Source organism: Staurois parvus, unplaced genomic scaffold (genome assembly GCF_062004578.1).
Source record: "Staurois parvus isolate SC_StPar_1 unplaced genomic scaffold, SC_StPar_1.0 ptg000132l, whole genome shotgun sequence".
NCBI lineage: Eukaryota > Metazoa > Chordata > Amphibia > Anura > Ranidae > Staurois > Staurois parvus.
In genome coordinates this window covers 3,883,276-3,907,872 of record NW_028317928.1, presented here as the reverse complement: position 1 = coordinate 3,907,872, position 24,597 = coordinate 3,883,276, and the positions used below count along the sequence as shown (strand labels likewise).

Here is a 24,597-nt window from a genome sequence, read left to right as displayed (position 1 = left end):
TGCAACCAAAGGATGATGCTTGGAGGTGGGTAGTGGGTGGAACCAAGGGACGGTGCTTGGAGGTGGGTAGTGGGTAGAACCAAGGGACGGTGCTTGGAGGTGGGTAGGGGGTGGAACCAAGGGACGGTGCTTGGAGGTGGTTAGGGGGTGGAACTAAAGGACAATGCTTGGAGGTGGGTAGGGGGTGAAACCAAGGGATGGTGCTTGGAGGTGGAACCAAAGGACGGTGCTTGGAAGTGGGTTTTCTGGAGGAACCAAGGGGTGGTGCTTGAAGGTGGGTAGGGGGTGGAATTACAGGACGGTGCTTTTTAGGTGGGTAGGGGTTGGAACCAAAGGACGGTGCTTGGAGGTGGGTAGTGGGTGGAACCAAGGGACCGTGCTTGGAGGTGGAAACAAGGGACCGTGCTTGTAGTTGGAACCAAAGGACGGTGCTTGGAAGTGGGTTTTCTGGAGGAACCAAGGGGCGATGCTTGGAGGTAGGTAGGGGGTGGAACCAAGGGACGGTGCTTGGAGGTGGGTAGGGGGCGGAGGGAAGGGTTGACATGGAAGAGGGAGTAACTGCACCTATTCTCTGAGAAAAAAAGCCCTGTTTGTTCCAAAATCAAATGTGAAAAGCAACCAAAGTACATTCATTCAATCGAACGTGCAAAGAATTTTCATTACAAATGTTCATTCGGAAATCTACTAGTGTATAACCAGCTTTAGTCTAGGAATTTTAGTTACCCGAGCAGAATATAAGTGACTATCTTTAGCTCTGCACCTTCTCCCGCATTTTGGCAACCAGTAAAGACATGGCCAATGGAAAAACAGGATTCAAACGTGTCAGGATGATAAAGACAGTAAATGATGGTTACAGGTAAATAGGCCTAGCATAGCTTTTTATTTTAGTACTTTACATGTACATTCACTTTATTAGGTACACCTGCTTAGTACAAAAGTCAAACAGCAAATCTTGAGGCTGCAACGCTATCTAAAAGCATGAAGACATGGTCAAGAGGTTCATCGGTGATCACTCAACATGGAGACAATGGAGGTTATCTGCTAAAGCTGGAGAGTTCAAAATCCGTTGCCGCTCTGCATAGAAACCAATCAGCTTCCAGGGTGTATTGCCAAATCTTAACTGAACAAAAAGAAGTTAGAAGCCGATTGGCTCCCATGCAAAGCTACACCAGATGTTAGTAAATCTCCCCCAATGTGTAATCTAAGTGGCTTTGGCCAGTGGTGCAGGTGGGGTGGCTTACATATTTCGGAAACTGATGACCTCCAGGGATTTCAAAGCGCTACCATCTCAACAAAGGTTGTAAAAAGTTTCAAATCTTAACAAGGGATGGTGGAGAAATCGAAGACAGAACAGTGAGGCTTGTCCCAGTAGGCTGCTTAACTAAGCCCCTCCACAACACTGCCATCTCTGAACACACAACACAATGAAACTTGAACTGGTTGTAAACCTTTCCATATACCCATTGAAGTGACTGGCCACAGGTAATACAAAGAGATTAAAGAAATCCTCCTAAATAAGTTGTACCTGTTTATCTGCAGTATTCTCTCTCTCAGTCTTCAACCCTTCATTATATGGAAATTATACAGCTTGTCTGAGCTTTCAGAAATCGGGGGGATTACACTCTGCAGATCTCAGCAAGGAAAGTTGATTGGAGGGAAGGGACACACTGACCTTCACACAACACACAGGAACAGAGCTGAGGCTGTCAATCACAGCCCGTGTTCTGGAGCTCCCTCCCGTTACCATTTTTCTCTTGGTGTCAGGAAAACCAGGCAGTTAAGCCTCGGTTTTACCACCATCTTTTTACCATCCTGCCTGGACACCCACATACAGCTGTACACATGCCCTGGCAAAACTTAAGCAGCGTGTTGCTTTTGGCGAGTGTTGTCGCCACTGAACACAGCTAATACAGTTCAACAAGGCCACCCTTCATCTGACTGACAATGCACACAACTGCAGTGCAGTACTGCAGCTTTTAAAGGGTTAAAATAATATATATATACACATACACAGTGAAGGAAATGCGTATTTGCTCCCCTGCTGATTTTGAATGTTTGCCCACTCACAAAGAAATGACCAGTCTAAAAATCGAATGTTCGGTGTATTGTAACACTGAGAGACAGAACAGCAACAACAAATTCAGCAGAAATGCATGTCTAACAAATGATGACTGATCTGCATGTTCATGAGGGAAATAAGTATTTGATCCCCTTCACAAAACATGACTTAGCACTCGGTGGCAAATCCCTTGTTGGCAATCACAAAGGTCAGACGTTTCCTGTAGTTGGCCACCAGGTTTGCACACATCTCAGGAGGGATTTTGGCCCACTCCTCTTGGCAGATCCTCTCCAAGTCATTAAGGTTTGGTGGCTGACGTTTGGCAACTCGAACTTTCAGCTCTCTCCACAGATTTTCAATCGGATTAAAGTCTGGAGACTGGCTAGGCCACTCTAGGACCTTAATGTGCTTCTTCTTGAGCCACTCCTTTGTTGCCTTGGCCGTGTGTTTTGGGTCATTGTCATGCTGGAACACCCATCCACGACCCATTTTCAATGCCCTGGCTCAGGGAAGAAGGTTCTCACCCAAGATTTGATGGTACATTGCCCTGTCCATCGTCCCTTTGATGAGGTGCAGTTGTCCTGTCCCCTTAGCAGAAAAACGCCCCCAAAGCAGAATGTTTCCACCACCATGTTTGACAGTTGGGATGGTGTTCTTGGGGTCATAGGCAGCATTCCTCCTCTTCCAAACACTGCGAGTTGAGTTGATGCCAAAGAGCTCGATTTGGTCTCATCTGACCACAACACTTTCAACCAGTCCTCCTCTGCATCATTCAGATGTTCAGTGGCAGACTTCAGATGGGCCTGGACATGTGCTTTCTTGAGCAGAGGGACCTTGCGGGCAGTGCAGGATTTCAATCCTTGTCGGCGTAGTGTGTTACCAATTGTTTTCTTGGTGACTGTGGTCCCAGCTGCCTGGAGATCATTGACAAGATCCTCACGTGTAGTTCTGGGATGATTCCTCACTGTTCTCATGATCATTGACACTCCACGAGGTGAGATCTTGCATGGTGCACCAGACCTAGGGAGACTGACAGTTGTTTTGTGTTTCTTCCATTTGCGAATGATTGCACCAACTGTTGTCACCTTCTCACCAAGCTGCTTGGCGATAGTTTGGTAGCCCAGTCCAGCCTTGTGTAGGTCTACAATCTTGTCCCTGACATCCTTGGACAGCTCTTTGGTCTTTGCCATGGTGGAGAGTTTGGAATCAGATTGTTTGATTGCTCCTGTGGACAGGTGTCTTTTATACAGGTAACAAAATGAGATTAGCACCACTCCCTTTAAGAGACTGCATCTAACCTTTAGCTTGTTACCTGTATGAAAGACAAATCCTGCTGAATGATAGGGGATCAAATACTTATTTCCCTCATGAACATGCAAATCAATAATTTGTTAGACATGAATTTCTGCTGAATTTTTTGTTGCTAGTCTGTCTCTCAGTGTTACAATACACTGAACATTCGATTTTTAGACCGATTATTTCTTTGTGAGTGGGCAAACATTCAAAAACAGCAGGGGAGCAAATACACATTTCCTTCACTGTACATATATATATACACACACACACACACACACACACTGGTAGAAATCGTGATATTTTGGCATCAATATTGAAAATATGACTGATCATCAAAAAAGCTGTCTTTTATTTATGATAGTGAGCATATGAAGCCATTTATTATCACAGAGTTGTTTGGCTCATTTTTAAATTATTATAACAGAAATCACCCAAATGGCCCGGATAAAAGGTTTCCCTCCCCTGGAATGTTCGGCCTTGGTACCGACACAAAAAGGTGACACACAGGTTACAATGGCAATTAAAAGTTGATTTCCCACATCTGTGGCTTATTACATTGCAATTAGTGTCTGTGTATAAATTGTCAGTGTGTTTGTTAGCTCTTATGTGGATGCACTGAGCAGGCTAAATACTGAGCCATGGGGAGCAGAAAAGAACTGTCAAAAGACCTGCGTAACAAGGTAATGGAACTTTATAATGGAACGTTGGAGCAAGTGAATATAGATCTGAAGTGGCTGAAAGAGGCTAGAGGAGACCTGCAGCACTGAGATGGGGAAAAAGGATAATAGGGTGAAAATCACCCATAACTGATCACCCTCTCCCTACCTCATCTTTCATCACTCACCTACCCGTTTTTCTCGCCAGCTTTGCAATCTTCAAGACAATCTCTTGGGTTGTATATGTCATGTCTGCCATCATTAATAGTCACTGCACACTGGTTGTGCTGCAATAGACCTGTGTAATGCAATCCCCTTAACTAAACAGCACCCAGTTAGGGTTTAGATTTACTTTATGTTACATCGCGCATGGTATTGCCAAAAGCTAGACAACTGCAATCTGGAAAGGCGTTGTCTGGACTGCTGGATTTGCAGCACTATGCAGATGGTGGAGACAAAATGTGGTGTACGCAGCACAAAGGTCTCGGGACCGTACCCAATCCGGTCCTATGTCAACATTTTAGGCTGGTGGAGGTATAATAGTGACAAAAATAAATATAAAGGAGCGACCTGTACAAAAGTTCCTATCGCTCGAAAGTCTATTTGAACTGCCTATTGAAAATAACAGGTAAAGCCTGGGCAGCACAGTGGCTAAATGGTTAGCACTTCTGCCTGGCACCACTAGGGTTGTTGGTTCGAATCCCAACCACAGCACCACCTGCCTGCAGTTTGCATGTTCTCCCTGTTCCTGCGTGGGTTTCCTCCCACCCTCCAAAGACAATATATATATATATATTACATTCACATCAGTCCCTAACCCTCAAGGGGCATACAATCTAAGGGCCCTAACTCACATTCATACATACACATACTAGGGCCCATTCACCTTCCAGCATGTCTTTGGAGTGCGGGGAGGAAACCAGAGTACCTGGAGGAAACCCACGCAGGCACAGGGAGAACATGCAAACTGCAGGCAGGTGGTGCCGTGGTTGGGATATATATATATAAAGCGCTGTGTAAATTGATGGCGCCAAGTGCCTGTAATATGATAAAGCCACCATGTTTTGGGGGAAGTGCCTCCCACTTCCTCAGGGCTGGAACAATAGATGTAATTGGTACAGTGATGAGACTTATGCCGGCCATACATGGGTCGAAATTCTACCAATTTTTCGTCTGCGATTCCTAAGAATAAGCAGTCGATTTTCACTCTGTTAGTGGGTCAATGGCTCTGGCCGATTTTCGCGGTTCCTCCCCTTTTCGGTGATCGAGCGTGTTGGAAAATTCGTTAAAAAACAACCGGTTTTCGACTCAATGATGGTCAAATCATATGATTGTTTTTTCGAAAAGAATATGCGCATGAGCAGTGACCGGGAAGGAACAGAAGTTTCACCTGTTCTATGGGGTGAGCTTTATGACTTGGTCGGCTGATATTCAAAATCACTGATGGCAGCGTTGGATTACCGAGCGAACAACGTTTTTAATTTTTTGGGACGAAAAATTGTTCGGAATTCGAAACATGTATGGCCTGCATTAGAATGAGCCATACCACACCGCCACTCTGCAATTACGAGAAGATCTATCAGCTCACAACGAGCATCAAAGTTTCATCACAATTCCAACCCTGAGGAAGAGGGAGGCACTTCTGCCGAAACGCGTTGGATTTACCAGTTATCTTTAATAAACATTTCAAATAGACTCTCAAGTGATATGAACTTTTTGTCCCGGGCGCTCTTCTATACACATCCAAGAATTTTCTGCTAGCATCCTCTTTGTCCCCATCAGAGAGTTAGCAGCCCAGGACCGTAACAGGGTCCACCTACATCGCAACTTCATTGAGTATTAGTTCTCCCCAAGGAAGACTTACTCCACAGTGCATCCACCAATGCCAAGCCTTGTTTTCCCTAGTCCAGCACTATCACACACACAAAAATGTCCTCTTGGCACACACCCCAAGCCCTTTATTACCAACTAAGCATTCTTTTCATAGTATCAATATTGTGCTGATCATGTAGGGTTTCCAAGATAGGTGTACCTAATAAAGCATCCAGGTGTAGGAAGAGTTATGAGCAGCTTCAGGAAGTACCAACCAATGGAGGTAGAGGGCACTATCCATCCTCAGATATGCAACCTGGGAGTCAGTTGTTCAGCCTATCCCCATGGTGAGGCCAGCATGTTCTGCCTCCTGATCCCATTGGCTGTGCCCTACCTGGTTTACTCCCAATAAGAAATGACAATGCTTACGTTTTAGTTTCCATTGTTTTCAATGAAAGGATTAGTCCACCCGAAAGGTATTACTCAGTGTTCAGTAAATGCTGATGTGGTCCACAGTGGTGGTATTTATAAAGCAATTAGTACCCCACTAGTGTAATGTTCCCTGGAGGGACCCCCAACTCTGCCTCACGACGCTGCATATTTGAAACAGATGTGTTCCTAAACAGGGGCGGACTGACCATTTGGAAACTCGGGCACTGCCCGAGGACCCGGGGTTAGTAGGGGGCCCCATGAGATGCCCCTGGTACCTTTTTCATAGACTTTTTTGAGTTTGGGCAAGGACACAGGGGCCCCATCATCCCCTATTGCCCGGGGGCCCCATGAGTTGTCAGTCCGCCCGTTCCTAAATGTGTTGTCACGCTCCCCCTGCTGGATTCTACATAGGAATATATAAGGGGAGCCAGTATGGGCTAAACCTCTTCCCGAAATAAAAGTGATATAGGCAAGGATGTGAGAATATAGTATCTCTATACTAAAGTTTTCCCAAAATTCATCACAAAAAGTGTGAAGGGATACTAGCAGTATCACCCATTTATACATATTCATTGAATCCACCACAGAGCTTCTAAAGCATCCTACACATTTTTAAACAAGTTGTTTAATATTTACATTTTTCTTGGATGTAGCTGGTGGGCCCTAAGGAATAACTTTTACAACACGTCAACTCTTTTTCTGGGGATACCCAGCAAAAATATCATCTCTGCTTTTCTCCCGTGTACTTTGAGAGCTGTTATTACTGAGCAGTTCAAACATTGCATTGCTTACGTTCAGCCTGTCTGCAGTCTGCACTGTAACCGGGATACAGAATAAAGGAAGGCATCTGTTATCTATACCTGTTTGATTCAAAGTCTTCAGTGCCAGGACCTATAGATATTGATTTCTAGGTCTCGAATGCCTTTCCTGTTTGCAGTGCTGGTCTGCAGACAGGCGCTCTTGTATCGGTTTAGACAGAACATGTGTGCAGACTGGCCCTGAGAATAAGGAAGCAGCAGCAGTTAGTGATCTTCGTTGATTACACGAGTGCACTGCAGCATATAAATCATAATTTCATCAGTCAATACCCTGAACAACTCATGTATATGGAGTAGTATATGGAATAGATGCCTTCCTTGTTTTTCTTAGCCCTGGTCTGCAGTTGCAGACATGAATATGCTGAATGTAAACAAAGCACTGTTTGCATTCTCTCAACGCGCATGGGAAGACAAGACAGTTAAGAAGGTCCTATTTGCCCAAATATCCATATGTAAGCTTGTTCTTTTCCAAAGCCCACCTCACACCACCAGGCTTCATCTGCCAGGTTTGCAATTTTTGAGGAATAAAATGGTATTTTGGAAATTTTTTGGAATGCTCGCGTGCAAGCATTCTGCATCAACCTTTGTTGTCATGTTGCAGTTTAACCGCGTTCCACCCATTGCCTTTTCAGTTCCAACCCAAAGGCAATCTTTCTAGTGATACAAAATGCCTCGTCTTTATAGTAATCTTTTAGATTCTCCAAGATGGAATTTTTTTCCATTAGCCAAATGCTTGTTTCACTCTTATAAACTATTACCTAGGCATACAGCTCGGGAACACAGCGCAGAGATCTAACCCAAGTCCCTGAGAGATATAGGAGACTTTCAAGTGTTTACCTCTCCAGCATTTACCCAACACCAAAATATCATTTTTGGTGGACTGGCCCTTTGAGATGCTAGTGGATTCCTAAATTAACCAGCACCTACCAAAGTCTGAGCAATCATTTTAAAGAAGAACCTCCCCTTTAAATCAACTTCCTCCCTGGAAAGCCACCTGCATCCTCCCGGCATGGCTCAGCATATGCTTATTCAGGATGTGATTGGATCCAAAAAGTTGACCGCACTCCGGACAAGGCAGGGGTCTCTGCGGCAAGTGGATCTTCTCGTGGCGGACCAAGTCCGACTTCTTGATAAACCTCTTTCCGCACTGTGAGCAGGGAAAAGGTTTGACGCCCGTGTGGATGCGCCTGTGCATGAAAATATTGGACACGCTGGTGAAGCGTTTACCACAGTCCGGGCACGCAAATGGTCTTTCGCCGGTATGTATACGCTCGTGTCTGACCAGGTCTGGCTTCCGCGAAAAGCTCTTCCCGCAATGGGAGCAGGCGAACGGCCGCTCGCCTGTGTGGATGCGCTCATGGATGACGAGGTAGGAGGCGCTGGCGAAGCACTTGCCGCATCCCGAGCACACGTGCGGCTTCCGGCCACGGCACAGCAGCTGGTGTTTGGCCAGGTTGCTGCTGTTCGAGAATGATCTTTTGCAATCTGGGCAGTTGTACATTGGTGGGGTGGCGTAACCGAGTCCACTGTTAAAGTTATTGCCAAAGCCCGCATAGTTCAGCAAAGTCTGGTTTTTGCCTAATTCTTCTGTATTAATCGAGTCCTTGCTATCCTCTTCTATGCAAACATCCACGAAGGCCTCCTGAGTTGGTTCTTGAGGCTTAAAATCTCCCACGTTGTCCTCTTCTTCATGCTCCATCTTAATGGGGGTGGCAGCAAAGTTGACATGTAAATTGTTGCTACGACTTGCTAGTGCCCCCCCTGTTGTAGTCTCCTGTATATGTCTCACAGGTAGGTAGATTTCTTGAAACGAGAGGCTTTCCTCTTCCCAAGTAACCAATTCTTGCTTGATACTCGTTAACTCATCTTGAGTTAGGTCCGCGTGGGTAAAGACGTTGGTGAACATTACGTTCTTGGGTTCTTCTGAGGTTTGGACTGATGTATACGACCCTGGTCGGCTGTTGGAGGCTGCATATACATCCATGTGGGTGACGCTTTCCTCTGGGCATAAAGAAGAAACCTCGATGATACAGTTTGATGGGTATTCAGTCTCTGGGGGATTGAGAGCTGTATTACTTTTTTTATAGGTGGACACACAATTTGGGTGCCACACAGGCTGATGGTCGTTAACCTCATCAGGTTTTTGAACCGTTTGTGGATGAGAACGACTTCTCACCACATTGCTTTCCATCCCCTTTTCAGGTTCGATGGTCATCAGGCAGTCATCGTCGTCATCACAGCAATTTGGTTCTTCAAGCGGTTTTGGAATTTCAGTTCTACAGTCGATTATGGGATCTTCAGCCGTGGAGTAAATGCCATTGTCTTCATGGAAAGAAGACGACCCTTCCCTGCTGTGGTCAAGATCCGTCTGCGTAAATTTTGTACATGAGGCCACGGTGGTTACTCTATATTGACCCAAGTTTGGTGATCCTGCAACCTTATAAGCACAGTTCTTTGTCTTCGGCTGACTCAAGTCTGAGATTGGCCGCTCATGAAAGTGTACCTTGTGCGTTTTATGGTTATCAGGGGCGATTGCGACATCTGACTCATCTGGAAGCAAATGAAGAGAAATTCAGATTTTAAATAATAAAAAAAAGCAATTTGCAGCCAAAATTTTGAGTTTTCATTTAATGTTTTTAAGTAATTTTGTTCTTAAATGTTTTTCATTACAAAAAAAAAGAAACTTTTAATACAAGGTGCACCGATTACACAAATTTACAGGTAATTTTGGCAGATGTGTATAGCCATTTGCTTTCAGGTTCCTTCTCTATAAATTAAATTGTTGTACTCGGCCACTCAAATAGATGAGGGAAGGGGGACAGTGAAGAGAGCGTGGGTAGCTCTGACTCATTAGGCTGAAATTGTCAAATTTCAGCTTGAGCTTCTGGGCTCTGTAAACAGGTTTTTTTTTTAATAGCAAAGCAGTTAAGAAGAGCCTTGTAAGCATGTGATAACAATCCAAGAGCCCCGCCTGCTGGTCGAAATGAGATTCCAAAATACTTACAGGGTAGTATGGACATGCTGCACCTTTAAGCCCTTCTGGGTGGCGGTAGTGATTGACCTTAATAGGATGTGTGATTCGACCCTCGGTTTGGATCCCAATTTACTCCTGTCGGGTATCTTGGATGGAATGGACTTAGGTCGTTATGTTAAGCTGTTTTTTTTTTCTGCTACTTTTTATGCCCCCAGAGAGAGTGGAAGTCATCCCATACCCCCCTACTGTAGCTTTTTGGCATGCCGCTATTGATAATGCTTTATTGATGCACAAGTTAACCTACACGAGTAGGAATTGCCTCAAGAAGTTTGATAAGAAACGGTCTTGCCTGGATAGACTCCTGGGGTCCCAGGGAAATTATTTTGCCTAAAGGTGCTTAACCCGGTGTATAGCACAGCACTCCTTTTCTACCACTACCTTCTATCCCTCTCCTCCTTTTGTGCGTTTCCCCTCTTACATCTTTTATCCCCCCCCCTTTTTTTTTTTAGACTTGGGTATGTCTTGATACCACCTGACACCCTCCTACGCCTCCTCCGGATTTGTCTAATATGGCCCCGGATATGTTTTTCTATATCTTGCATTTTATCGTCTGCTTAGAATACTTGTTGAACCTTTTGGGTATGGCCCTTGAAAAGGATTGTGCAAGATGGCTTGGTTGGTCTATACTTGCGTTTCCCTTGTTATCGTTCTGTATTACAATATGCTGCATTGCCTGTATCTAATCACGATCATAATGAGGAAAGGGTATACAAAACACGAAACTGAATATATCTTAACTTACCTTGAGAGCTGAAAGGTTTTGCATTTTCCGCCATGACTTCTTCATAGAAATCCTTGTGTCCCTCTAAATACTCCCACTCCTCCATAGAGAAATAGACAGTGACATCCTGACACCTTATAGGAACCTGACACACACAATGATACAGTCACCATATAGAGTTACATAGTTATAACCCAACAATTCTGAGCTCTAGGCCCTCTAGTGCTTCTCCTTCCCTCCTGGAGTCCCCCCCCCCATCAGTATTGCATGCTAATATTTTTATGCTTGCCTATTACCAAAATCTTCAGGCCAGTAACAAAGCGCTGGACCCTGTCTAGTCTTCACCTGACTATGGGCGATCTTCAATGATGCAAAGAGCGGAACTGTTGTGACATCAGTGCTGCGCTCTACACCATTACCCTGTAAACATGGATGTGTTGTGGTCACAACTTCTCAGGGGCAGGCCCAGAGGCGTAACTAGCCTCAGCTGCACAGAATGGACAGGAATATATCATGTTCATTCAGAAACTGAAGCACCGTAAACACAGTTTTCCTTGCTTCAGTTATGAATGGACACAGGAGTGATCAGTACCGATCACTGACTCTGTGCATTCAGAAAAGGAAGGAGCCAGTAAATTACATATTTACCAGCCCCTTCCCCACTCTCCATCCTGACACATCCCCCGCAGCCGCCAGTGGGAGTGGGGAAGGGGGAAGCCAGCAACGCTGCGGGAGGCCAGGAGAGCACACAGGGGCCCAGGGGCAGCAGGACCTGGATGAGGGGGGGCAGCGGGGCCAGCATTTACAGGAACCAATTACCTTCATTTTCCTCCTACAGCTGCTGAATACCTGTGGAAGGGAGAGGAGGAGAAGCTGGCTTTCAGCGGCTGCAAGAAGAAAATGGAGGGGATCAGTTCCTCTATATGCCACCCCTTCCACTCCTCCTATCCAGGTGAACAAAAGGGCCACATGGGCCCCCTGAAAAAGGGGGCTGGGTTGCAGTTATGATCCCTATAATTATGCCCCTGGACAGGCACATGATACCTTGTGCACACTGGATCTCGTCATTTTTCAGGAGGGGATCAGTTCCTCTATAAGCCACCCCTGCAGCCCCTCCTATCCAGGTGAACAAAAGGGTTGCATGGGCCCCCTGAAAAAGGGGGCTGGGTTGCAGTTGTGACGCTTATAATTACGCTCCTGGGCAGGCACATGATACCTTGTGCACACCAGATCTCCTCATTTTTATGGATTAAGTGATGTCATTCAACCCCAAAGGCCAAGGACATCTGGAAACCTAATAACTATGCGGGAAGCCTTTGTACCAAAGGTGGGTATTGCAGACTGATCTGTTTTTTTTGTTTTTTTTTGCAGGGGGACATTAAAAATGTAAATATAAACCTGTCACGACAGAAACATGAAGGTCATTGCTGATCCCTCTTTCTGAAAATGCTTGACAAATGGATAGCAGTGGGTCGATTTTATAGCCGCTGTTCAGTCCAACAGGCTATGGAATTCGCCCACTGCCACCTCCTGTCAATCACAAGGCAGTCAGAGCTGATGGAGAACTAGGCTCTCAGAGTTCATCATTCCCCACATGAAATATTTGTCGGTTGAGGTGCCTGTCAGTGTGGATGGTGCCGGAGTAAGGGGTAAGGTAAGTAGACCTCTTCAGCTCCCCTTATAAAAAAAGTGAGCATTTAATCCTTGCAGTGCGGGTGGGGGAGCGGAAGCCCACTGCAAGGATTGTTCTTGTCACATTGCCAGAGTTCAGCTTTAACCGCTTTAGCTCCGCCCCATAGCAGAAATACTGCTACAGGGCAACAGCTGTGCGCAAAATCACAAATATATATGTGATTTTGCATTCGCGGCCGTCAATCTCATGGTCCCAGATGGTGATTACTCGCCGGCACCCGGTGATTGCCGAGGATCTCAAACGGGGAAGAACTGTTAGTAAACAAAAGATGGCGGTAAGGAACCTATACAGACCACACTTCTAGAGGAAGACAGCACATTGGTAAATATCAACAAGTGGCTGTCTCTTAACCGCTTCCCGTCCGTCCTATAGTAGAAGTACTGCTACAGGGCGGGACGGGTGCGCAAACTCACGTGTGTGTATATATATATATATATATATATATATATATATATATATATATATATATATATATATATATGTTCATGGCCGTGGCTGTCAATCAATGAGTCCCAGCTGGTGATTACTTGCCGCCGCCCAGAGATTGCCGTGTTCTCCTCCCGGTCAGCTCCTGCACACTGCTTTGTATGGCTGTGCACAGTGAAGCACACAGGGGCAGCACAGTGGCTAAATGGTTAGCACCACCTGGCAGTACTAGGGTCGTTGGTTCGATTCCCAGCCACGGCACTACCTGCCGGGAGTATGCATGTTCTCCCTGTGCCTGCGTGGGTTTCCTCCGGGTACTCCGGTTTCCTCCCACACTCCAAGCACATGCTGGTAGGTTAATTGGATCCAGTCTAAATTGGCCCTAGTATGTGTATGTATGAATGTGAGTTAGGGACCTTAGATTGTATGCCCCTTGAGGGTTAGGGACTGATGTAAAAGTACAATATATATGTAAAGCGCTGCGTAAATTGATGGCATTATATAAGCACCTGAAATAAATATGCACAAACACAGCCCACAGTTAACCCTTTGATTGCCCCACGTTAACCCCTTCCTGCCCAGTGCCATCAGTACAGTGTCAGTGCTTTTTATTAGCACTGATCACTAAATTGGTGTCACTGGGGATGTCAGTGACACCAAGTCAGTTCCCCCTAGTATCAAAATGCCCGCCGCAGTCCCGCTATAAGTAGCTGATCGTCACCATTACTAATAAAAGAAAAAAAAAATCCCAGTATCTATACCGCCATTTGTAGACGCTATAACTTTCACGTAAACCAATTAATTTTACATGTATTGGGATTTGTTTTTTTAGAACAGACACGGGAGCAGAATACATTTTGGTGTAAATTTAAGGTGAAATCTGATTTTCTTTAAATTTTTTTACTGGACATGTTTAATAGCAAAAAGTCCGAAATATTGTTTTTCTCAAAATTGTTGGTCTTTTTTTTTATAGCGTAAAAATTTAAAAAAATGCACAGGCGATCAAATACTACCGAAAGAAAGCTCTGATCGTGGGGGAAAAAAAAGGACGTAAATTTGAGTGCAGCGTTGCATGGCCGTGCAATTGTCAGTTAAAGTAATGTAAAAAGTGGCCTGGCCAAAAAGGGGGGGGGGGGAATCCTCTGGAGGGCGAGGGTTTAAAGCTGCCACTTGACATATACATCCCTTCTGAATTCCCGGCACTGCTCACCTCTCCTGTCAGCAGCTCGATGATCTTCTGGGTGACTTCTAGAATCTTCTTAGAGTTGATTTTGCTAGACCGCTCGGGCAGGTGAGAGCGGCCGCCCGGTGTCACCTGCTCGCTGGACTTATTAACAACTGTGCAGCCCTAGAAAAACATTATTTCATTATCATATGTGATTTACTTGATAACATAGCAAGTAAAAAAAAAAAAAAAAATGTAGGCGATCTTTTTTCCCCATGTAAAAACAGAAAAAAACAAAACATTTATTTCTAGCTTTAAATAGAGCCATGTTTTTACCATCCCCCTTAAGCTGCAAAGGGGTTCATACATTACGCAGAAATTAAACCCCTTCGAGTGGATGGGGAAATGCGGTTCCAACACGGTAGTGTGGCATTTAGGGGGTTAAAGGGGTAGTTCACTTTTTCAAGGAAAAAACGAAAAGGTGATCTAACCCCCTACACCCCTCTGATCCCTGCTGTACTTACCTCTATGGGTGAAAAGCTGTCAGTGCCCATGCAGTTGGCCAGGAATGTGAAATTCCTACTTTTCTTCCCATTCTTGCTGCAGTGCTTCCAAAATGGATCAGAGAGATTCTCTGTGCCGGCACTGACCGACCAGAATCGCTCTGATCTGTCCCGGAAACCCTGCAGAAAGAAGAGGGAGAAGAGCAGGATCTTTCAAATCCCTTGGCCATGGCTGGGAGGGCAGTGACAGCTCCTCACCCATGGAGGTAAGTACAGTGGGGACAAGAAGGGGGGGGTTGTGGTGAGGAGGTAATATATTGCCTTCTCACCGCCTGTCAAATGCTTCCAAAAATCAATCCAATCGCTGATCACTTTTCAGAGAAGCGGCAGTCCTTGCCGCATGTGTAAACTTTCACTTTACATTAGGAAAACGTGGGAACAGGGAAGAAGTTAGGTTTTTAGAGTGACGTCATGTGACCTCCCAGAATCCTCCTCAGCTCTCTGGTCAGGTCTGTGTTTTATTAACAGAGATAAGAGTGATGTCATGTGACCTCCCAGAATCCTCCTCACCTCTCCGGTCAGGTCTGTGTTTTATTAATAGAGATGAGAGGGATGTCATGTGACCTCCCAGAATCCTCCTCACCTCTCCGGTCAGGTCTGTGTGTTATTAATAGAGATAAGAGTGATGTCATGTGACCTCCCAGAATCCTCCTCACCTCTCCGGTCAGTAGGTAGATGATCTCCAATGTGAGGCTTAGTATCCTCTCTGTCAAGTGATTCTTGTCCATTGTAAGTGAATAGTTAGGCGACTGTGAGCCGGTCCAATCGTTCTGTTTGCTTGACAGTGGAATGTCTTGCTGATGGGTGATGGAAACCTAAATTGTGACAATGACATTTCATTGAATATAATTAAACCCAGATTATCCATAAAGACACAATATCACAATAAAACAAGCAGATTTGGAAACGTTCAATCTACCCAAAAGGGATATTTTACTAGTTGGAGCCTCTTGGCATCATCATCTTGGACATGAGATTTTCACTCTCTGCTCCTTTCCACCTTGTAGTTTTGGATGTTCTGGTCTAGCTCCTCCTATTATATTCCCCATATAAAAAATGTAAATTAATAAAAAAAAAACTGCAGGGATGGTGGGAACCCCTTATAATGGGCACGGCGGTTGTACAGACCCAAAAATGAAGCACAGGGATGGTGGGAACCCCTTATAATGGGCACAGCAGGTGTACAGACCCAGGAACTCAGCACAGGGATGGTGGGAACCTCTCATAATCGGCTCGGCGGGTGTGCAGACCCGAAAACTCCGCACAGGGATGGTGGAAACCTCTCATAATGGGCACAGCAGGTGTACAGACCCCAAAAAAGCACAGGGATGGTGGGAACCCCTCATAATGGGCACTGCAGGTGTACAGACCCGGGAACTCAGCACAGGGATGGTGGGAACCCTTCATAATGGGCACAGCAGGTGTACAGACCCGGGAACTCAGCACAGGGATAGTGGGAACCCCTCATAAAGGACACAGCGGGTGTACAGACCTGGGAACTCAATACAGGGATGGTGGGAACCCCTCATAATGGGTACAGCAGGTGTACAGACCCAGGAACTCAGCACAGGGAGAGCAGAGAACCCTCTAATGGGTCAGGGAAAAAGAAGAGACTGTCAGGGGGTGCAATTCCTCAGCATCTTCTAAAACAGCTTACGCAAAAAAAAAACCACATCATGGCACTACCCTGATTTAGGGTCCTTTCACACAGGTGTTCTGTTTTTTAATTCAGTTCAGTCATGTTTTTTTCATCCACTTACATCCATTTTTGCATCCATTTAGATCCATTTACATCCATTTTTCAACTATTTTTCTGCCGTTTACATCCGTTTAGATCCATTTACATCCGTTTTTCATCTGTTTAGATCCATTTACATCTGTTGTTCTTTCGTTTACATCTGTTTTTTGTACTTTTTTTGTTTTTTGCAGAAGAAAAATAGGGGTTTCTTCTGTTCAAAAAAAACCCAGATTTTAAGGGATGCTGACATTAACGGATGTAAAAAGATGTTCATCCGTTTACATCCGCAAGTCCATAGAAATACACGGAGGTCCATTTTTCATCCATAAACGGACAGATGAAAAATGGACCTACGGAACGCCCGTGTGAAAGAGCCCTTACTCCTACAGCTGGGCCCTACTCCTCTGGATGGCTGGGGTACAATGAGACGAGTAGCTCTCATAGGCAGTAGGCCCAGGAACCAGTTGGGACTTTTTCCCTGCAAAGTCTGGGCAGCACCATGCAGGGCCACACATTGAAGATCTCCAAAAAAAGGGGCCAAAGCGAAGTGTTTAGCTATGTGGGAAGTGGAACACTGCAAACCAAAAACACTATTTAATTCATTTTTAACAATCAAAGCACACTCCTCCATCCATCAATCCAGGTCTCCATGCATAATTTTGCTGAGAAATCATTTAGAACCCCCCCCCTAGCATTTCTGGCTGTGGCCATCTTAAGTAAGGGCAGATAACTCATGTAGCATTTACTTCCTGGAATCCATCTGCTCTTAGCTCAGGGAGGCAGGGAGGAGGGGGAGCTTAGCTGAAAAAAACCCCTCCCTTCCTAGGATGTATGACATAATTTGCCAAGGCCAAAAACCAGGAAGTAACTGAGGAAAGGCAAAAAAAAAAAGTTTAAAACAAGTAAATATGATATACCTTCCTATTTACTAACACTAGCAGCATAAAAATTTTGGTTCACACCGTAAAACGCAGTCTAGATACGTTCCTGCATGCACATTTTTTACGCATTCTGGTGCGTTTTTGATGTGCTCTGGATGCTTTTTTTTGGGGGGGGGGGGTCATTTTGGGTCCGGTGTGGTTTTGATACATTTTGACACGTTCCAGTACAGTTCTGTGCAGGAAAAACGCAGCAGGTTCTACTTTTTTTTTTCCTGGAACCAGAATGCACTAGAACTGAGAGAGAGCGGATACAGCAAATGCGGGCTCCGGGGAGAGCGGATATAGCGAATGTGGGCTCCGGGGAGAGCGGATATAGCGAAAGCGGGCTCCGGGGAGAGCGGATATAGCGAAAGCGGGCTCCGGGGAGAGCGGATATAGCGAAAGCGGGCTCCGGGGAGAGCGGATATAGCGAAAGCGGGCTCCGGGGAGAGCGGATATAGCGAAAGCGGGCTCCGGGGAGAGCGGATATAGCGAAAGCGGGCTCCGGGGAGAGCGGATATAGCGAATGCGGGCTCCGGGGAGAGCGGATATAGCGAATGCGGGCTCCGGGGAGAGCGGATATAGCGAATGCGGGCTCCGGGGAGAGCGGATATAGCGAATGCGGGCTCCGGGGAGAGCGGATATAGCGAGTGCAAGCTCCGGGGAGAGCGGATATAGCGAGTGCAAGCTCCGGGGAGAGCGGATATAGCGAAAGCGGGCTCCGGGGAGAGCGGATATAGCGAGTGCGGGCTCCGGGGAGAGCGGATATAGCGAGTGCGGGCTCCGGGGAGAGCGGATATAGCGAGTGCGGGCTCCGGGGAGAGCGGATATAGCGAGTGCGGGCTCCGGGGAGAGCGGATATAGCGAGTGCGGGCTCCGGGGAGAGCGGATATAGCGAGTGCGGGCTCCGGGGAGAGCGGATATAGCGAGTGCGGGCTCCGGGGAGAGCGGATATAGCGAGTGCGGGCTCCGGGGAGAGCGGATATAGCGAGTGCGGGCTCCGGGGAGAGCGGATATAGCGAGTGCGGGCTCCGGGGAGAGCGGATATAGCGAGTGCGGGCTCCGGGGAGAGCGGATATAGCGAGTGCGGGCTCCGGGGAGAGCGGATATAGCGAGTGCGGGCTCCGGGGAGAGCGGATATAGCGAGTGCGGGCTCCGGGGAGAGCGGATATAGCGAGTGCGGGCTCCGGGGAGAGCGGATATAGCGAGTGCGGGCTCCGGGGAGAGCGGATATAGCGAGTGCGGGCTCCGGGGAGAGCGGATATAGCGAGTGCGGGCTCCGGGGAGAGCGGATATAGCGAGTGCGGGCTCCGGGGAGAGGGGATATAGCGAATGCGGGCTCCGGGGAGAGCGGATATAGCGAATTCGGGCTCCGGGGAGAGCAGATATAGTGAATGCTGAGTCCGGGGTTTAACACTTTCATATAAATCCAAATAAAAACTACTCACAAGTATAAAAGAACACACATGTCCTTCTTCCTCAGAGCTTAACTTTAAAATGATCACACAACCAGCTTTATAGCCACATCATAAACCATGAGCTAAGTTAAAAGGCTAGTCACTCATTGGGCACCAGGAGTGTAGGGTGTTAGCACACCTTTTCAATTCATGTGAAAAGGTGAACATACACTTTCAATGGTGTGAATGTGGTGTTCAATGTGTAAATCCTGACACTAAACTCTTACTGGCTCCCTTTTGATATGGTAAATATACTATCCAATCCAATTTGTTAGGCGCAAATAAAATACATATTGAGCCTGCCAGGAATTGTGATAACTTCATGTGCTGCCCTCCTGTTGTTCTCAGTTGTCCGAGGACGACAGAACACCTCCGATGTTATAGTGATAAAAATAGAGAGAAGTTCTGTAGTCCTGTCCTAGTGAGACAATGATTGAGATATACATACACACACTGCTGAAAAAAAATTAAAGGAACACTATGAAAACCCATCAGATCTCAATAGGAAAGAATCTCCTGCTGGATCTCTATACTGATATGGACGAGGTAATGTGTTAGGAACATAAGAATGCCTCATCGTTTGATGGAAATGAAAATGATCGACCTACAGAGGACTGAATTCAAAGACACCCCGAAAATCAAAGTGAAGAAATGATGCAGCAGGTGAGTCCATATTCCTGAAATTTCATTGCAGCAATTTAGAATGGTCCTCAGTAGTTTGCATGGCCCCACGTGCTTATATGCATGCCTGACAACGTCAGGGGAGGCTCCTAATGAGACCACGGCAGCAGAACGTTCTCCATGGCTTCTCTAGACCCTTTCACGTCTGTCACATGTGCTCAAGGTGAACCTGCTCTCATCTGTGAAAAGCACAGGATGCCAGTGGTGGACCTACCAATTCTGGTGTTCAATGGCAAATGCCAATCAAGCTCTATGGTGCCGGGCAGTGAGCACAGGGCCCACTAGAGGACGTCGGGCCCTCAGGCCACCCTCATGAAGTCTGTTTCTGATTGTTTGGTCAGAGACATGCACACCAGTGGCCTGCTGGAGGTCATTTTGTAGGGCTCTGGCAGTACTCATCCTGTTCCTCCTTGCACAAAGGAGCAGATACCGGTCCTGCTGATGGGTTAAGGACCTTCTATGGCCCTGTCCAGCCCTCCTAGAGTAACTGCCTGTCTCCTGGAATCTCCTCCATACTCTTGAGACTGTGCTGGGAGACACAGCAAACCTTCTGGCAATGGCAAGTATTGATGTGCCATCCTGGAGGAGTTGGACTGCCTGTGCAACCTCTGTAGGGTCCAGGTATGGCCTCGTGCTACCAGTAGTGACACTGACCCTAGCCAAATGCAAAAACTAGGGAAAAACAGAAAAGATGACAGAAAAAAAATGTCAGTGGCCTCCACCTTTAAAACCATTCCTGTTTTAGGAGTCATCTCATTGTTGCCCAATCTAGCTCACCTGGTAATTTCATTAACACCAAAGCAACTGAAACTGATTAACAACCCCCTCTGCTACTTACCTGACCAGATTGATATCCCAGGAGTTTCAATGACTTGATGCTAGACTCTGACTACAAAGTCTTCCTTTCATTTTTTTTTAGCACTGTATAGATAGATAGATAGATAGATAGATAGATAGATAGATAGATAGATAGATAGATAGATAGATAAAGATATCCCAACCACGGCACCACCTGCCTGGAGTTTGCATGTTCTCCCTGTGCCTGCGTGGGTTTCCTCCGGGTACTCCGGTTTCCTCCCACACTCCAAAGACATGCTGGTAGGTTAATTGGCTCCTGTCTAAATTGGCCCTTGTATATGAATGTTCGTTAGGGACCTTAGATTGTACACCCCTTGAGGGTTAGGGACTGATGTGAATGTACAATATATATGTAAAGCGCTGCGTAAATTGATGGCGCTATATAAGTACCTGAAATAAAGAGATAGATAGATAGATAGATAGATAGATCTAAGATCTTTGATTTGGATCCCCATTACAACCACACAACATGCATGTCTGACAGCAAAAGTTTTGGCTTTAACACCTACATGCTGCACATGTGTATCACTGAGCATGCTCACTGCATGCTTCCAGGACAGGTCAAAGACAGCTCTTAGGCCAGTCTAAAGTTCAGTAGGCAGTGGGACCAGCTTCCGGTCGCTGATCCTTCCCACTGCCCAGGTGTTCGGAACTGTTTAAAAGCTTAGCCTGACTGGAAAACTCCTAAAGATGGCATCATCCCATCCTGCCTTGTTGCTAGGATGTTGCTAAGACACTCCCAGCTGTTTCTGTTAACCCCCACCACAACAGGAGCAAGCTCTAAAACCGTGAGTTCTGGGAGTTTCTTCGGTCGGGCTTCATGAGGCGCCTCTTAAAACTCCTAGAGATGACATCATACTGCCTTGTTGCTAAGAAAGTCCCAGCTGTTTCTGTTAACCCCCACCATCACAGCAGCAAGCTCTCAAACATTGAGTTATGGGAGTTTTTTGGTCAGGCTTCATGAGGTGCCTCTGGAAGCCTGACAGGAATGCAACCAGGACGTTGCTAAGTGAGGCCTAGGTAGCTCACCTCCACCATCATCAGAGCAAGCTCTCATATGCTGAGTTCAGAGCTACTGCATCAAGGGGAGAGAAAGAGCATGTGAGGGAGTTGAATCAGAGAAAGAGCTCGCTCCTGTGGTGGTGGTGAGCAAGAATGACTAGGCCTCACTTTGGAATGCACCCAGGACATTGCTAAGTGAGGCCTAGGTAGCTCACCTCCACCACCACCGGAGTGAGCTCTCATACGCTGAGTTCAGAGCTACTGCATCAGGCAAGAGAAAGAGCATGTGAGGGGGTTGAATCAGAGAAAGAACTGTGGCGGCACAGTGGCTAAATGGTTAGCACTTCTGCCTGGCAGTACTAGGGGTCGCTGGTTCGAATCCCAGCCACGGCACCACCTGCCTGGAGTTTGCATGTTCTCCTTGTGCCTGCATGGGTTTCCTCCGGGTACTCCGGTTTCCTCCCACACTCCAAAGACATACTGGTTGGTTCTTTGGCTCCTGTCTAAATTGCCCCTAGTATGTGTATGTATGGATGTGAGTTAGGGACCTTAGATTGTATGCCCCTTGAGGATTAGGGACTGATGTGAATGTACAATATATATGTAAAGTGCTGTGTAAATTGACAGTGCTATACAAGTACCTGAAATAAATAAATAAGGAGCTCACTCCTGTGGTTCCTATTCCTGCTCACCTCCACCACCACTGGAGCAAGCTCTCATACGCTGAGTTCAGAGCTACTGCATCAAGGGGAGAGAAAGAGCTTGCTCCTGTGGTGGTGGAGGTGAGCAGGAATAACTAGGCCTCACTTAGCAATGTCCTGGGTGCAGTCCAGTCAGGCTTCCAGAGATGTCTCTTGCAGCCTGACTGAAAAACTCCCAGAACTCAGTTTGAGAGCTTGCTCCTGTGATGGTGGGGGTTAACAGGAACAGCTGGGAGTTTCTTAGCACCATCCTAGCAACAAGGCAGTATGAGATGATGTCATCTCTAAGTTTTCTAGTCAGGCTTCAGGAGGTATGTAAGTGGCCTACACCTATAGGAAGGGCATCATTCAACTTCAGTCAGAGCTGCTCAGTTTATTTTCATCTACAGACGCCCCTTATCTACACAGGCAGTTTTTAATTTTTTTTGTAAACGTGAACTAACCCTTTAAGGGCCCATTCATACCACTTGCGGTGCAGAAAAGGTGCCTTTTAACTATACCCTTTTTAGATGCGTGCATGTGCCACTGTTAACGGCGGGATCTAGCCAAGCACGCACGTTATCATCTACCAAACCAAACGGGATTTGAAAAAAGTCGCCCCTGCCATACTTCTTGTGCACTCAGCAAGCCACTGAAATGAAGGGGGTTGTCAAAAAACAGAAAGCACGGAAGTGCACAAGAACGCACGCATTGTGGTGTGAACCGGACCCTAAAGGGACGTCGGGGTGGGCAGAATGGGGTTAAAGCCAGTCTCCAGGAATCCAACCAAATCTACTTTTATTTATTTCAGGTACTTATATAGCGCCATCAATTTATGCAACCATTACATATATATTGTACATTCACATCAGTCCCTAACCCCCAAGGGGCGTACAATCTAAGGTCCCTAACTCACATCCATACATACACATACTAGGGCCAATTTAGACAGGAGCCAATTCCCCTCCCAGCACGTCTTTGGAGTGTGGGAGGAAACCGGAGTACCCAGAAGAAACCCACGCAGGCACAGGAAGAACATGCAAACTCCAGGCAGGTGGTGTCGTGGTTAGGACTCGAACCAATGAACCTAGTACTGCCAAGCGGAAGTGCTAACCGTTTAGCCACTGTGCTGCCCATACTCTTGCAGTGCAGTTTTAAAGGGTCAGTGCTTTTTGATGGGCGTTGACAAGTTAAAAGTTGAACGTTTCTCGGGACTCCATTAGGATCTCTGCTGGGGTTCCCAAGTCCTCCGACATTCCGGAGAAGCCTCACTCGCTTTCTATTACAGAGAACGGGAAGGCCCCAAGTTGATCGGGAACAGCACCAGGATGTCTTACCGCTGGAGTCCATTGCGGGAGCCATTGACTCTGCCGGACTCCACCTACAACGGAAATCTTGCTTGCGCATGGGCGGAACCTTGGAATGGTAGTAAGCGAATCACATACAGCGAGGACAACAGATGCCTACTGAAGCATGAGATTTTGGATTTCAGAATGCACTTCCTGGTCATGGCTTGATCCCAATGGCTCCTGCCATACACACAACTCCCACAACTGATTGTCAGCTCAACAGACAACACTGAGCACTGCTTACCTTCCAAGCATGAATCACATAATAGGCACCGCATATATAGGAAACACAACCACCTCCATAACACTGCAGGCAATCACCCTGAAACAGCACCCTGGAAGTGATCTTGCCACCCTAGAGGATTCTGGGACTTGTAGTGCATTGGTTTCCCCTTCCTGACACCCAAAGAGACAAAACATCACAATTGACTAAATACAATGGTAAATGATGTCACTACAGTCAATATCAAGCTGTGTCTGCTAAAAGTCAGCTAATTTTCCGTCTTATATGTGAAATAAAACTGCTTTACCAAAGTTGTCTTTACTACAGGAGCCATTTTTTAGTAGCTCTTTTACCTTAGGATAAATAGATTAGTGGCTTCAGAAAAATGGCGACTACATGAGGCTATAATACCGAGATTTGGCGACATTTTCCTTACAAGAATGAATCACATAATAGGCAGGTTCAGGAAAGACAACCCCCATTCCCATAATACTGCAGGCAATCAACCTTAAACTGCACCCTGGAAGTGATCTTACTACCCAAAAGCATTCTGGGATTTGTAGTAAATTAGATTCCACTTCCTGGCACTTAAAAAAAAACACAATTCACTAAACACAAAGGTAAATGACATGTGTACCATCAATATCAAACGGTGTCTGCTCAAAGACAGCGAAATTTCATTTCTTATACATGAAATAAAACTGCTTGTTTCAAAAACTGTCCTTATTCCAGGAGCCATTTTTCTGTTCCCACTTAATTTAATATGAATGTAAGATTGGCTTCAAGAAAATGGTGACCCCATAAGGCTACAATATCCTGGCACGAAGACATTTCGTTCACAGCTTTTTTTTAAGGTATCACCCTTCGTGTTTAGAATTGCATTTTAAAAAATGTCAAAATGGTTGTGTTGGGATCCGCAAGCTTTCATTTACACGACATAAAGCCGAGTGAATGTGGAAATATTTATATAACACATAATTGACGTAAAATGCCCTTTCCATTAGGTGATGTAAT

General features: G+C 46.1%; 1 protein-coding gene across 1 annotated transcript; it reads right to left on the bottom strand.

The window, feature by feature from the left end:
* Positions 1 to 3,684: 3,684 nt before the first annotated feature.
* Positions 3,685 to 23,736, bottom strand: LOC149466191 (uncharacterized). Its single transcript, XM_089672823.1, has 5 exons — positions 23,605 to 23,736; positions 15,332 to 15,490; positions 14,158 to 14,295; positions 10,850 to 10,973; positions 3,685 to 9,623 (listed from the first exon to the last, which is right to left on the bottom strand). Exons 2-5 carry the CDS (start codon positions 15,401 to 15,403, stop codon positions 8,044 to 8,046), a joined length of 1,914 nt encoding a protein of 637 aa, XP_089528949.1. The 5' UTR covers positions 15,404 to 15,490; positions 23,605 to 23,736; the 3' UTR covers positions 3,685 to 8,043.
* Positions 23,737 to 24,597: the final 861 nt, after the last annotated feature.